This window comes from Syngnathus scovelli, chromosome 6 (genome assembly GCF_024217435.2).
Source record: "Syngnathus scovelli strain Florida chromosome 6, RoL_Ssco_1.2, whole genome shotgun sequence".
Lineage (NCBI taxonomy): Eukaryota > Metazoa > Chordata > Actinopteri > Syngnathiformes > Syngnathidae > Syngnathus > Syngnathus scovelli.
This window is the reverse complement of record NC_090852.1, coordinates 6,880,193-6,896,158: the sequence shown is the minus strand read 5'-3', so window position 1 is coordinate 6,896,158 and position 15,966 is coordinate 6,880,193. Positions and strand designations below refer to the sequence as shown.

General features: G+C 41.0%; 2 protein-coding genes across 3 annotated transcripts; both read right to left on the bottom strand.

Annotated features, from left to right (window-relative positions):
* Positions 1 to 239: 239 nt before the first annotated feature.
* LOC125970798 (tyrosine-protein kinase CSK) lies at positions 240 to 7,273 on the bottom strand. The gene is made up of 13 exons (XM_049723440.2): positions 6,940 to 7,273; positions 4,523 to 4,624; positions 4,322 to 4,435; positions 4,138 to 4,262; positions 3,849 to 4,068; positions 3,512 to 3,605; positions 3,373 to 3,438; positions 3,178 to 3,277; positions 2,985 to 3,075; positions 2,841 to 2,914; positions 2,504 to 2,699; positions 2,338 to 2,424; positions 240 to 1,562 (listed from the first exon to the last, which is right to left on the bottom strand). Exons 2-13 carry the CDS (start codon positions 4,529 to 4,531, stop codon positions 1,365 to 1,367), a joined length of 1,374 nt encoding a protein of 457 aa, XP_049579397.1. The 5' UTR covers positions 4,532 to 4,624; positions 6,940 to 7,273; the 3' UTR covers positions 240 to 1,364.
* Positions 7,274 to 7,838: 565 nt separating this feature from the next.
* Positions 7,839 to 11,962, bottom strand: edc3 (enhancer of mRNA decapping 3 homolog (S. cerevisiae)). 2 transcript variants are annotated; one of them, XM_049723434.1, is made up of 7 exons: positions 11,895 to 11,962; positions 11,361 to 11,548; positions 10,779 to 10,996; positions 10,353 to 10,697; positions 10,120 to 10,273; positions 9,834 to 10,051; positions 7,839 to 9,567 (listed from the first exon to the last, which is right to left on the bottom strand). In XM_049723434.1, exons 2-7 carry the CDS (start codon positions 11,522 to 11,524, stop codon positions 9,233 to 9,235), a joined length of 1,434 nt encoding a protein of 477 aa, XP_049579391.1. In that variant the 5' UTR covers positions 11,525 to 11,548; positions 11,895 to 11,962; the 3' UTR covers positions 7,839 to 9,232. The 2 variants fall into 2 exon arrangements, with proteins under 2 accessions (XP_049579391.1, XP_049579392.1); XM_049723435.2 differs by having other exon boundaries at positions 10,887 to 10,996.
* Between the last annotated feature and the right edge of the window lie 4,004 nt (positions 11,963 to 15,966).

Below are 15,966 nucleotides of genomic sequence, written 5' to 3'. Positions count from 1 at the left end.
GTGAACTATATTGCTTAGTTGTGTGTTATTGAAGTTTAAAAAAAAAAAAAAAAAAAAAAACAACAACGGATCAGTGTGTGTGTGTGTGGGGGGACGATTCGTTGAACGATTTGTTTGAACGAATCTTTTGAGTGAACTGATTCTAAAGATTCATTTCACTTAAAAGAACTGGAATGCACATCGCTACCTCCCACCTTTATTTGGCATTGCGCATGCGCAGTATGGCAAATAGCTGCGTGTTTACTGTTTTTGTATTTTATTAAAACATCTAAAAATTTCATACAGTAAAACTGTTGTCATCTTTAAAATGCACACACCTGTTCATTTTACACCACTAATGAGATTACAAAATGACAATGCATCTTCACACTGATTCTCCATCCACTCATGTGCATGAATGTCATATTAATTCGGGGATTTTTCAATTGTTCCTTTCCCTGGATGTAATAATTACTTGTTGCGACTTCATACTTGTAACACAGCTTGAAAAAATATCTTGTTACAATTATGTCAGAAGGTTGCTGCTACAAAATAGTTACAAAACACTTTATAAAGAGCATTTAGCAAACGGTTATTGGGGATTACCGTATTGGCCCGAATATGAGACGAGGTATTTTTCATTGAAATAAAACTTAAAAAGGGGGGGGGGGGGGTCGTCTTACATTCAAGGTCTAGACAATCTAGACAAAGGCTTTTTTTCAAACTTGAGTCTTGAAAAAGAGAGGGCCGTCTTATAATCGGTGTTGTCTTATATTCGGGCCAATATGGTATATACTGTATGTGAGCCCATGTAAAATTTGTTGCCCTGTGTAGATTACAGGAATGAGAAGTATAAATATATGTATAATGTATGTATGTATATGTATGTCACATCATCTTCATTCTGACATTCTTGCCAATATCCACTTCAAAACAAAGTAATCTATCAAATCAAAAATGCTTCTCCCAAAACATAATGAAACAAACTTGACTCACAGTGGGGTTTTTTTGTTTTTTGTTTTTTTTTTGTTTTTTTTTTGCCCCCTCACAGCAACTTCAATATCTTCGTGGTACCCCGGACCAGAAAATCTCTACATCTGGTTAACATTCATCGTTAAATGCTTTGCTGTGTTTCAATATCAGGTATTGAACGATGCATGAGCAACAAGTCACTTAGTCCTCATTTGTTTGATGCAGTCTAACATTCAGACTCAACACACAATGGAGTGTGTGAAACTTTCTCAAATCAGAAAATAAACAAGGTTAAAAAATATACTGTAAGAGACACAGCTCTACTGGTATAATATGAAAACTGTCAAATAATGAATCCACTGAGGTTTCCTCCTCCCACAATCCAAGATGAAAGTTGAAGGCGTAGTGTCTCGTCAAAGCTGTGTGCCCATTTGTCGGAGATCTTTTTTGACAACCAATAGACACTCTTTCAACAATTTAAATGTTGGTCGAGATTCAGGGTTCCTGTGCCAGCATCTGTGATTCATGATTTCGTAAATTACTTCGGGACACCCGTCCGGAGAAGGCATTCGGTATCCCTCCTCCAAAAGAGGCCCCACATTTTTTGATTCCTGCACAGTGGAAAACACAGGTGAGACTGAAGCATGTTTTCAACGCACACTAATAAATCAAGTTTAAATGTTGCAAGTGAGTTTTGCTAGGGGCAAACATTGGAAGCAATGCTTAAGATTACTACTATAAGCAGCAGACAAGGGGTGCTCAATTTATGTTTCGTGAACCCGTACATCTGCACCTCAGAGATTCTGTACTTCTAATTTGAAGCAAATACTTCTTCACACTTTACTGTATTCTTTGAAAAAACGTTTTACAAAAACATATTTTGGGACATTTTATGTAATTGGTTTTATTTATTTACATAAACTCATTTCATTGTGTGTTCTATACAAAATATGTACTTTATGAATGAATGGAAAAAAGAAAATTGCCAATAATTTTTGGTAATTTTAAGGAAAAAATCGGATATATTCTATATAGTTTTTTAAATGATCTGTGATTGGTTCAATAAAAAAAAAATATGAATCAAAGGTACTACTTGTATCTGTTCTTGGTATCGTCTCGGTGATTACTCAAGAGTTTATCGATGTGAAAAAAAGTGCTATCAAACAAAAATAAGGTTTGCCACAGTGCAGATGTACCGTTTCTGAAAATATAGCCGTACATGTTTCAATGTACAAAATCTGGTTTAATCCATGAAGATGAAAATCTGTTGTAAACCGAGGACTCCCTAGACTACACATGAGCTCCACACTACTACATCTAAAAATCCAATCTACTCTATATTCCAGTCAATATTTATGATTTTTAGAGAATCTCTGACATACTTACAATTTTCGGGTATGGCATTCGACCAAACGAGTAAATCTCCCAAAGTAAAATACCAAAACTCCAAACATCTGATTTGGTAGAGAATTTCTTTTTGAGGGAGAGACAAAACATGCAGTTGAAGATGACTTTTGACATTTTCTAATTCCAACGCACTTTGCAAGTGTACCTTTTCTTTGAGAGCTTCCGGTGATGTCCATTTGACTGGCAGCAGGTTGGTATGCTCAAGAGAAGACACCTTCTTGGTCAAACCAAAGTCACTGATTTTAGCGATGAGCTCCTCTGATAAGAGAACATTACGCGCTGCAAGGTCTCGGTGCACAAAGTTATTGGACTCCAAATACACCATGGCCTCACAGACGTCTCTTCAAAAAGAATAATAAGACAAAGAACAATGTAACTACAGTTCAATGACTATTTTCTTTTGTTGGCTATTTTGATCTTCAAATTATTTTATCTCGAATATTGTTCAGTGGTTGTCAAGTGTGGATGTGCGATGTACACACAGTGCAAAATTGATAAGGGTAACACTAGTGAGAACCGTCCGTCCTCTAGAACGCAGGTAGTCCACCAAGGTACCCTGAAGATAAAACACACTCATAGAAGTCAAGTCATTAAGGATGTTGACGATAGATGGGACGGAAACTCACCTTTCTCATATATTCAGTAATAATGAGCAAACCGCCATCCTCCTCTGTAATCACTCCAAGCAGCTTCACCAAGTTATTGTGACTTAATTTCCTTAGAAAAGAAAGTGGAAGGTGGGTGACTTTGTAATTGCTTTTTTTTTGTCTGAACAATATTATGTTATTTTGATTCCATGATTGTTTTTGCATTACTTACATCATGACAGAGGCCTCTGCAATAAAGGCCTGCGCTGTGGGATTATTTTTGAGGCTCTTCACAGCGACTTGCTTCTTTTTGTACTCAGCCAACTTGACTTCTGCAAACACAAAAACTCTCTGTTACCAATGACCATGCGCTAATATCACAGCAAATCAACCAACAATGTTCTCGTTTAGTCAAATTGCTACATGCCTCCGAACTCGCCCCCTCCGATGGTCTTCAGTAACTTCAGTTCCTTTCTGTTCATCACCCAACCACCTGTTGGTGAGCCAAAAACAGCAACAATTACACACTACCAGCAGTCCGCACATGAATATCAAATAAGACTCACCTCTCAAAAATTCATTTTGGACAGCTACAGTTTTCCCTTCCAATTTTGGATTGATTAGACAAGTGCACAGCCCATCAGAACTGCTTTTGTAGTGCTTCAGAGGGGGTGGGGGTGGGTGGGGGGGCACACATTGATTTTGGATTGAGAGAATGCTTGAAATGAAAATAAATTATTTTATTAAGGGGGAAAAAAACAGCGGGATTCCAGATCTGTCCCCTGTGTAATGTCAAAAAGCCAAAGATTCCTCTGTATCTTTCTAACTCACAAACAAATGTATGCCTTTAAATATGACCAAGGAAGATATTTAAATAACAAAAGGCTCCTTTTAAGGTTATACCTCAACCAGCTGGATGAGGTTGCTAAAGTAGACTTCCTCATCGATGGAAAGCTTGCCGTTGCCGTATTTAATGCGGTAGTGCTCCACTCTGTCATCGGTGCTCAAACACAGTGTGTAGTCCCCTGGAAAGTTGGTGCTCTCTCTCACCAAAAATAGGCCCTTCTCTGGTGGGGAGAGCAAGTCCTCAGCCTGGTCCCGTGTTATTTTGCCATGAAACCATCTGCCACGACAACCACGGAAGTACCATCAGTACACATCTACCCAAAAGAAATATAATTTGGACACTCACGGCATAAGATTGAGCTCGTTGGGATTTTCCACAGGTGCAACGTTCCGACGGCGTTTCTGAATGTGGCTGGTGGGAACTGTTCCTTCACGACCTGCTTCATTTTTAGCTATACACCACTCTGGATCCTGTAAGACAACATGTCAGCAATGAAAAGGAGCAAATTGGGAACACAAATGAGGCTTACCTGTGTTGTCGCAACAATAGTTAATAGATCTCCTTCATGAAAGAGGAGGTGGTGCTCCAATGAGCCTTTAAAGCTGACTCTTGCCACACACTTTGTACCATTGGGCCATGGAGACTATCGGAAATCATCAAAATGTAGGATCAGAGTTCTATTTGAATGTTTTCGGTAAATCCGAACAACACAATGAGGACGGTTTTACACCTTTGCCATGTTGCCACAGTCCAAATTCCCTCACAGATGACGTCGTCTGCTTGTGAACATTTCCATCGGTGCACACGTCGTGTCCTGTGATTGACGTATGGGCTAGAAAATGGGCAAATAGCTTTAATTATGATGATACATTTTGTATTAGTTATTGTGCTATTACTAAAACCAAAAAGAAGAATTGGTCCAATTCACACAAGAGAATCACAACTGATTTAGCTATAAAATGTTAAACACTGCTACTCTAGCTTGGACTTGTTGACAGCGTAAGAAATAATCTTGGCAGCAACTCTGGATGTTTGTGCTAAATATTTCCATGACACACACACACGAAAGTGAGGGGTGTTACAGTGTGGTAGTGCGAATTAAGTCATGCTACTTCCTCGCTTGCTGTTTCTCTTGAGGGCAGGGCCTCCATGAAGATAAGATCGTAGATACAAATAATGAATACAACCGTCAAACCTTTTTTCCAAATAATTATTTGAGCAATAAAGCTCAATAATTTTCTACAATGCATTATCTTTGACTTACTAGAACATTTTCGGTGTTTACTTCTGTATTTGCGTTTTTTTCGAGAGCGCTCCAAGCACAGTGCTGTCACTTTATACAATGTGACATCATGAGACTGGCTCAACTTACTTGTTATCTAATGTGGTGAATGAGTTAATGAAATGTTATTAATATAATTTTGATGACAAATTTCTAAATGACCTAAAGTTCAATTAAATTATGAGACTCGTTCAACTCATTTTTTACAAGTTGGAAATCATCAAGGCATCTAACTAATAATGCTAATAATTTTTTGTATATAGTTTTGTTTCTATCATGCTTACTTCTTTTCTACTACATTAAAAAAAGAGTTGGTAAAATGCTCAGGAACCTGTTTTGAAAGCATCTCCTATTTCATTTTTAATAAGTATTTATTATAGTATTTTTTACTTGTCTTATATTGTTTGCATCACTCACAAATATGATGCTCTTTTCGCGTTTCTTTTGCTTATTAAAAAAAAGATATTCTGATTCGCTGTAAAAGATTTCCATTGTTGAATAAAAGGAATGACCTGTCACTCATTGTTAGTTAATTAATGTAGAATTTGTAACAATAGAATATTTTGTTTTAGAATGGCGAGGTCAAAAGGTTTGTTTACTGCCATTCAATTTACATTTGCACAAAGTAGAATGTAAACTGCAACTTATGTTCCAGCACAATAAAGCAAGCAATAGAATACAAATAAATGCATCTCTAAAACATAGAAGTCATAATATAAACATTCACACAGCTCACCTCTGTGTCATCTACATCTACCCATCCGTCTCCTGAGAGCAGGTTAATTAAACTATTAATCTGCAATCACTTTTAACATCACAAAATATATCACACTGTCATTTTTTACCAATATTGCAGAGCCCGAGTATGCAACTAATGAGAGAAACTCCTTTTTGGAGTGCAGCGTCCCTTGTTTTAGCCGTTAAACTGGTTGATCAGCATCAAACTCTTGTACGAGTTGGACATTGTTTTAACACTACAAGTCGGACGAGGCCCGGGAAGACAGCACAAGAATGCAGACGTTCATATCTGCCACTCCTTCATTTGTTGACAAAATCAGAGCTCAGAGTGCCAATGATCACAACTACATATAAGACAAACAAACAAAAATAAAAGAAAAGCAAATGGAAATAAAGACAAAAAACAACAACGAATAACTAAACAAAAACACAAAACGTGTACTGTGCCATGCATCCAATCAGAACAATACTATCACTCATCTAATCAGAATGACTGATCACTGGACTCAAGGGAGGACTGTCCTTCTTATCCATTTTGCTATAAGTCCAAATCCCCCCAGTACCCGAATCCACCCTCCAACCAACACCTATGAATTCTGGTTGGAAAATGTCCTAGTGTATTGGGTCATTTTTAAATGTGTTTTGGGGATTTACTGTTGTTTTTTAAAACTAGTTTTTGGTGTGTTTTGATCACTGCGGTCACATTTGCCTTTGTTTTATTTTTGTGTTTTTCTCTCAAATAAATTGCTGTGGTCATTTTAATTGGACTTCAAGGCTACTTTAACATCCCAAACATCTCCCGGAGGTCGTTTACCCTCAAGTCCAGAAAACCCAGAGACGTCCCTGAATGTCAGTACCATAAACTTCTAATACTGTGCATTGCCACGATTTTCTTATCATTTAGCTGTTTACATGCACTGATTGTTATTCAAAGACGTTGTATTCTCTTTAACAAAATCATATCGGCACATGGTGGAGGTGACAGACGCAATAAACGGCAAGCAGGGAATGGGTGATTTAGGATGAATAAATTAATAAATATATACATATACACGTAAGTAAATACAAACTGACAAGCCCAAAATCTCGTTTCCCAAGAACGCTGTAAAATACAGTATTTACTGTACCTGAATGCGGGTGAAAGTGACTTCAGGTAGTATCGGATTACACATTTAGGGCCCCAAAAATAAAATAAAATATTAAGTAAGAAAAAAGAGCCAGTAAAAATCAAGTCTCCAATCAATCCAAATGCCAATGATCGTCCGTCACAGGTGTGCCCGAATGTTGACAAAAACTCGCCAGTGAGTGCGGAGCCTATCGCGTACAAACACACAAAGAAGTGAAACTAAATAGATTCAAGTGTGAATCAACATCTGCAACGCAAAATAGGAACATATCGTAACTGTACTTATTAGGTTGTGACAGATACTATTGTCACACACCCCTTCAAATTCCTGTCACCCTTTTAAATTCTTGTCACACCTTAATTCCGCATTACGCATGCGCAGCAATCCCGCAACAGTTTGTAGTACCAAGGCCACCATATTGCGACAGAAAATACACGGACCACCAACCGAGACTTTGTGTAAGCACAGTACAATGTGAAATACTGAACGTTTTTGAACAGTTTATTTTAATTTATTTCAGTATAAACCAAAACGTCTAATTAATTCAATGCTTTCATGGTGATTTTCAAATAAAATACCAGCTGACCAGAGGGCTGGCAACACTTTTTGCAGAAGCTCTGACCTACATTTATGTAATTTTGTGATTTTATCCATACATTATATGAAGCGATTTAGTGTTATTTATATTTCCATTTCCATTTTATTTTTTTATTTTCATAGTGCTTCTCTTGGCTGCACAGTTGCATGTACATTTAAATGAATGTTTGTTTTCTCTGTTCAATCAATTTCGATGTGTCGTCCATAAAGCAAGGCCGCAGCAAAGACACAAACTACAAGCAAGGTGACTAACGTCAGCAGTAAAATTTCAGCAAACACACGATCATGATAAAGGCAAAGAATTAAGGCCAACATGTTTAATTATTTCAGTTTGCAAACATAACACAATTTAGAACACTGACAATATGTATTTAAATGAGATTTTTTTTTTTTAATGCAATCTCTTTTGGACAAAACAACCACTAAAGGTGATAATGGACGTGAAAAACTAAACAGCATGAACAACTTTACCAATAAGATTGCTGCAATGACAGCAGGATGTGAGATTTCCAGCTCCACTGGCACAGGAAAAAAAACAACACAAAAAGAATCACAATCACCCATGCTAGCTGACACAAAAGGCTCGCTGCCAGCAACACGTCGGCCGTCAGGAATGTTGGGTGAAAAATGACAACGATGACGCAAATATGAAGCAAGGACTTCTTAATCCTCCTGTAATATTTTGCTCATATCTAAATGCAAATAAAATCCAAATTATATGTATGTAACTGAAAAAATATAAACGTGCAGAGAATGTGAATAATCAACATGAAGCTGGTCTCGTAATAGAATGAACTAACTATTTCCCCATTTGCTGGCAAAGACCTCAAGCACAACACAGAGCACTGACATGTACTCTCCAAACCTGAATTCTATTTCACAGCATTATGCTCATCTCTGACTTCAAAATCACTATCAGTAACAAGGGAAACCACTCCCCAAGTGTCGATCGACCATTCTCAAAGTGAGTAAAATCATCTTTCATTGCTGTCCATCCATCCTCAACTCAGATTGGTTGTTCTTAAACTTTTAATTATCCATTTAACTGTCTAATCAAGAGTTCTTTTACTTTTGTTACTCAAATACCATTAAAAATATTTGGTTAGTTAGTGGCCTACCATATAAACTGTGGGAGAACTAACTTGAAATGGGCAAATCTTCAGTCTGTCTTCAGATGATACCACAAAATAATATACTGTGCCCCTTTGTATCACAGTCCACCTCTGCACAGACAAAAAATAATAGTAATAGTCACAGTGAGACATTATCATCCTTTTAAGTCAGTAGCTGCCTGTTTTGTTAAACTTGTCTGTGACTAAAGATGTAAGAAACATTGTTCAATAACTCCATGGCTTTGGATGGCGTTTGTATAACAATGTTCAAGCCCAAAATTGTCCAACAAAATATAACAGTATTATGACAACATTAGTTCTTTTAAATAAAGTTTTCTTTTCTATCATTACCGCAGCCTCTAAATGATGTTAATATTTCAGCGTAATCTCGAATTGAAAACTGTTTACGCTCCAATCCACAAGCATGTAGTCTTGAACAACTAAGAAATGTCAAAGATGGTCCTCCAGAAAGAATGAGAGCTCACATTCACATATTGAAATGTCAGCAACTATGACTAAACACATGAAGCTCAGAAATACAAAGCTCTCACGATGGTTAAAGCTTCAAGAAGTGATCCTTCCTGTTATGCCGAGTGCAGTGGGATGACAAATTTGCACCCAAAAGGAGAGAGGTACTTGATGCCAACTTCCTGGAACACCTGGCGGGGGACGCCTATGTCGCACAGGTAAACTCTGCCAGCCCCCTCACCTAAGGGAAGGGGGAGGCAAAGGGAGAGGGACCACTTGGCCTCCACCGCCTGCCCCTGTCCACTAATGGGAGGATCCAAGCTGAGCACCGGCGCCCGGTTCTGGTTGGCCCATTCTGTAGCTGCCCGGTACCAAGGCTGATCCATCAGGAATGTGTTCTCATGGCAATCGAGGCAGTTTATGATTAGATCCACGGGGGTATCGGGCAGATCTGTGCAATCAGACAAGATATCAGGCCATCTGAAACAATTTTTTGGACCACCTGAGACAAAGCCGGGACATAATTTTTACCTGAAGGCTTCGCAGACACCACGTTTGGCTATCCATTCAATGACATATTCCTGTGTTATGCTATCAATTTCATCCTCGCGATTGTTTCACAGTGTATTAGTACCCTCTATTGGTGTAAAGTTTATACTGCAGTCAGGCAATAAGCTTTCACAGTAGTCACAAAAAAAAATCCCCAAAAAAACTCACCTTTGATATTTGACACTAGCTTGCCACCGGTCTTACTGAAGAGAGTTAGCTCGCTGGTGACTGAGTCGAGCATCTTAACGAAGTTGGGCAGAAACAGAACGACCTCAACTTCGTGATTGGCCAGGTGACGACCGCAGCTGATGCCCTGCGCCCCCTGCACATGCGGACCGCATAGTAGAGCCACGGTGGGACGCTGGTGGAGATTCTTTGGCGTGAACCTGAAATCACCAAACTTCAAATAAAGATCAAGCAAACTTCTTGACATTTAGCTTTTCATTCTGCTTACCTGTTGGGCCCACCAAGCAGCGTGAGCGCCATCTGACTGGCGCACACACCGGTCATCTCAAGTCGCCGCTCCAACGTGAGGCCATAGCGCTCCGCGACTGACAGCAGACGCTTGTGCAGTTCATAAACTATGCTGGGCACAACCAGTCCAGAGTCTAGATGCAAACAAAAAGCAAGATTACAGATGAACCAATTTCCACATTCTTCCATCCTGTGTAATCGTAAAAAACATACCAGTGCAGTACTCTTTGGCTCCAGGCTGCGGTACTGTTATCTGTCTGTACACGATAGGTTTGCTTTCAATAATGTTCTCATCATGGCGGTAGCGCGAGGGAGTCTGCTCGTGAGGTGTACCGCGTGACCTCGCACCATTCCGACGCTCCGATGTGTCAATCTCTGAGAAAACGGCCGCTTTGTCGAAAAGGGCCAGGTTTCCCTCAAAATCAAAGTCTGTGTCCAGACCGTCATCCATGCCGTCCCCGAAGCACTCGTCGTCCCTTTGCTTCATCTGGCTGATACCGTTTTTCACCCCGTTCTTTTTAGGGGTGGCTTGGTTTGCACCTCGACTGCTTGATGACCCTGCAACAGTGATCATAGGTGGATCTTACTTTTGGAACATCAACAAACAAGTCAGAACTTTGGAGGTAATCCCAAATTTACAGGAGTTGTGTCTTCGTCTGAAGCCCTTGGGGACATCCAGATGGCGGTCGCCATAGCTTTTGGAGCAGTGTTGCGGCGAGTTGACCATGTCTACACTACGAGGATCACCTTTTGGTACCGCAACCGGAGCACTGCTTGTTTTGGTGGACACGGAAGAGTTGTTTTGGGTATTTCCATTTCTGATTTCCAATATCTTGAGGTCTTTTATGTCAATGGCACTGCAACACAATGGAAACAAATATGTAGGTATGTGAGTAATGGTTGTTGGAAATAGTCACTGAAAGAGCCACAATTACTTTACTGAAACCAGGCCTTCAGATTATTTTGTGTTGAAAACTATTTTCTAATGATAACAGCCTTCTGAGGTCAAAGATCCAGAAAGTTTGAATCCTGCATTTAACAAAATGGCACAAATGTATTGACGGTTATAAATGGAAAATATCACTGGAAATTTTGAATGTCACTGGAATTATCTCAACAGAATATTCTCTCTGGCAATTCTGGTTAAATTTAAAATCTCACACAGATTCCTAGATTATACTTTATCTTTCTTTTTTTTTTTTTAAACGTCACAAGCTTTACCTGAATGTGACCTCTGGCACTGGGCACCTTACTCCATTGTGGAAAGGTTGTCTGAGCGAGATGGTTTGACAGGACTGGTCCACTGATGACACTTCTCCCTGATAGACTCCCAGTGTTGGTCCACAGTTGATTGACACCAAACTACCCAGCCAATCCGAAGCCATGCCTACTAAAACTCACGAGTAACCCTGTAAAAAAGTGGCACAAATAAACAGTTGAAAATTAAAAAAAAAGTACCGCAAGACAATTTGTTGTATGTGGAATTCAATTGAAATAAGGGTTTAATGTCCGATACGTAAACACGGGAACTCGTGTGTTATGAACAGCTAAGCTACTAGCAGATAACATTAGCGCGAGTTTTCCTCAGTAGTGCGGCAGCAGCGCAGTATCTATTGCGAACAAACCAGAAGGTTAAGTGGCAAACTTTCTTTTAAAATGCACCCGAATACGTTTTCTTGTAAAAAAAAAAAAAAACACACGAATGACCAGCAAGGTTAATTATTTCAATTCAATGAGTTGGTAAATTGATCGTACTGTGCTTGTTGAATGCTGTGGAAACGCTGCGGCGAGCATCAGTATTACTACTTCCGACTTAGTCTTCTTCTTGTAATGTTTTAGGGCGGTTGGCAAGATACGTTTAAGGGCGGTACTGCCACCTACTGGTATGGAATGTAAACCAACTATGCTGAGTAACCTATCTCGGCCAAATAATACAGTACAGAATAAAATAAAAATAAAACAGAGAAAACCATATGCTATCCATACAAAAAACCCTGTTTCTAAATTTCCTTTGGTTGTCTTAGCCACATCTGTAAACTTTAAGAAACAAACTAGTATTTATTGCTGATAACAACACTTTCTTTGGATGTAATGTCAACATTTTTATTTTTATTTACATTTTACCATAATAACACTCTAGTTGCTCATTTTATAGTCCACAGATGCAACTGAAAGACATAAAAATAAACATATAAATCCTTGGCCTTCTATGACTCCATGTTTTGATTATTTACTCTGACTGCAAGTAAGACTATTTAATACATTTTCGATTAGCATTTGTAACAGATGCAAATTATATAAAAAAAAAAAAAAAAAAAAAACTTTTCCTCACCCCCCGTGGGTGGTCTCTTTTTCCCTTCAAGCTCGGGTCCTCTACCAGAGGCCTGGGAGCTTGAGGGTTCTACGCAGTATCTTTGCTGTTCCTAGTACTGCACTTTTCTGGACTGAGATGTCAGATGTTTTTCCTGGGATCTGTTTCAGCCACTCCTCCAGTTTGGGGGTTACTGCCCCTAGTGCTCCAATGACCACAGGTACCACTGAAGTCTTAACTCTCCAGGTCTTCTCCAGCTCTTCTCTGAGCCCTTGATATTTCTCAAGTTTCTCATGTTCCTTTTTCCTAATGTTACCATCATTTGGGATGGCTATGTCAACCACAACGGCTTTCCTCTGCTCTTTGTCCACCACCACAATGTCCGGTTGGTTCGCCATTACCATTCTGTCTGTCTGGATCTGGAAGTCCCAGAGGATCTTGGCTTGGTCATTCTCTACCACCTTTGGAGGTGTTTCCCACTTGGATCTTGGGACTTCCAGTCCATACTCTGCACAGATGTTCCTGTACACTATTCCAGCTACTTGGTTATGGCGCTCCATGTATGCTTTACCTGCCAGCATCCTACACCCTGCAGTTATGTGCTGGATTGTCTCAGGACCTTCTTTGCACAATCTACACCTGGGGTCTTGTCTGGTGTGGTAGATTTGGGCCTCTATTGCTCTGGTGCTCAAGGCCTGTTCTTGTGCAGCCAGGATCAGTGCCTCTGTGCTGTCCTTCAGACCAGCTCTTTCTAGCCATTGGTAGGATTTCTGGATATCAGCTACTTCAGCTATGTTTCGGTGGTACATCCCATGTAGGGGCTTGTCCTCCCATGATGGTCCCTCCAGCACCTCATCTTCCTTTGATGCCCATTGTCTGAGACATTCACTGAGCACGTCATCCGTTGGGGCCTTATCCCTGATGTACTTATGGATCTTGGATGTTTCATCTTGGATCGTGGCTCTCACGCTCGCTAGTCCTCGGCCTCCTTCTTTACGGCTAGTGTACAGTCTCAGGGTGCTGGACTTGGGATGGAACCCTCCATGCATGGTTAGGAGCTTCCGTGTCTTGATATCTGTGGTCTGTATATCTTCCTTTGGCCACCGTATGATTCCTGCAGGGTACCTGATTTCTGGTAGGGCGTAGCTGTTAATGGCTAGGGACTTGTTCTTGCCATTGAGCTGACTTCTTAGGACTTGCCTTACTCGATGGAGGTATTTGGCTGTGGCTGCTTTCCTTGTTTCCTCGTCAAGGTTGCCATTTGCCTGTGGAATTCCAAGGTATTTGTAGCTGTCCTCAATGTCTGCTATTGTTCCTTCTGGGAGTGAGACCCCCTCTGTGTGGATTACCTTTCCTCTTTTAGTCACCATGCGGCCACATTTCTCAAGTCCGAATGACATTCCGATGTCAGAGCTGTAGATCCTGGTAGTGTGGATCAGGGAGTCAATGTCCCGCTCGTTCTTAGCGTACAGCTTTATGTCATCCATGTAGAGGAGGTGGCTGATGGTGGCCCCATTCCTGAGTTGGTATCCATAGCCCGTCTTGTTGATTATTTGGCTGAGGGGGTTCAGTCCTATACAGAACAGCATTGGGGACAGAGCGTCTCCTTGGTATATACCACATTTGATGGTCACGTGTGCAAGTGGCTTGCCATTGGCTTCAAGCGTGGTTTTCCACTGTTTCATCGAGTTGGCGATGAAGGTTCTCAGAGTCCCATTGATGTTGTACAGCCTCAAGCATTCAGTGATCCAAGTATGTGGCATTGAGTCATATGCTTTCTTGTAATCAATCCAGGCAGTGCTCAGGTTGGTACGTCTAGTTCTGCAGTCTTGGGTGACTGTTCTATCCACCAGGAGTTGATGTTTTGCTCCTCTGGTATTTTTACCAATCCCTTTCTGAGCAGTGCTCATGTATTGATCCATGTGCCTGCTGATCTTATCTGATAGTATGCTCGACATCAGCTTCCATGTTGTGGAGAGGCAGGTGATTGGCCGGTAGTTGGATGGGACTGTACCCTTTGATGGATCCTTCTGGATCAGGATCGTACGCCCTTGGGTTAGCCATTCAGGGTGAGTCCCATCCCTTAGCAGCTGGTTCATTTGTGCTGCCAGGCGCTCATGGAGAGTTGTAAGTTTCTTGAGCCAGTAGCTGTGGATCATGTCAGGGCCTGGTGCTGTCCAGTTTTTCATTCCTGAGACTCTTCTCTGGATGTCTGCCACTGTGATGGTTACTGGGTTCTGTTCAGGGAGCTTGCTGTGGTCCTTTCTTAGAGCCACCAGCCACTGTGCATCCTTCTTATGTGATGCCTCCCGCTCCCATATCCTTCCAGTACTGTTCAGTTTCCAGCCTTGGTGGGTCTGCTCTGCTATTATTCCCCTGCCACTGAGCGTACACTTTCGCTGGTTGTGTTGTGAACAACCTGTTTATTCGTCTGGCTTCATTCTCTCTTGTGTACCTCTTTAGGCGGCTGGCCAAGGCTTGGAGTCTTTGTTTGGCAGTTTCGAGTGCTTCAGGTATGGGCATATGGCTGTATTTCTTGGGAACTTGCTTTTTCATTGCACCTTTCTGGGTCTCTGTCATTTGGCTCACTTCTCTCCGTGCTATCTTTATTTTGGCCTCCAGCCTTCTCTTCCATGGTGGGCACTGTTGTGGTCGCATATGGTAATTCTTCTTGTAGCCAAGCATTTCTAGGATCACTGCTGCTGAGGTGTATATCAGCTCATTGGTTTCAGTGATAGTAGCCGTAGGAATTGTTGTCAATGCTGCATTCACATCTTCTAGGAGACTTTCTGAGGGTACTTCACTTAGCCTCTGCAGTGTGTATCTAGGTTCCCGAGCATTCATTCTCACCGTGATCTTGTTCTTCAGGTCAGTTGCTGCCTCGTTCAGCTTGATTGTGCTTATTGGGGTTTCGTACCCAACCTCTGGGATTTTACTTGGATTTAACTCGTCTCTGACCTGGTGCTCTGGTTGGCCTTCGCTATGGCATTTGTGTTGTATCTCATCAATCTCGAGGTGTGATAGCAGGTGCCGTTAATGGATATTGGAACATTGAGCTACTAGTTGCTTGGCCGATAGTGTTGACTGTGGGTATTGAAGTTGCCATTGTTCCCGCATTCTCCGCATGTAACCCCTCTCGCTCGGGTTGCTGAAGTAGTAGCATTCCAACAGATCCTTATTCTCGCATCTCGCCCATTTGTGTCTTGTTCCAGTAGCCCATTTTTCATCAGGGTGCTCTGGTTCCCCAGCACCTGACGCAGACCTTGTTTGTCCGGGCGACGTCTGAGCCGGCATGTCTTTCGTTTCTTGTACTCTCATTATCTCTGAGGTAGGCGGTATCGTTAAGGGTCTTGCCTAAGGACCCACACTGACTGCTGGTAAGGTAATTGCTCATTGCTCATATTGTGCCCCTGCCGGGAATCGAACCCGGGTCTTCCGTTTGTAAGTCATGTCACTTACTGATTGAGCTAGTCAGCCGTATATTGAGCTAGTCAGCCGTATATATATATATATATA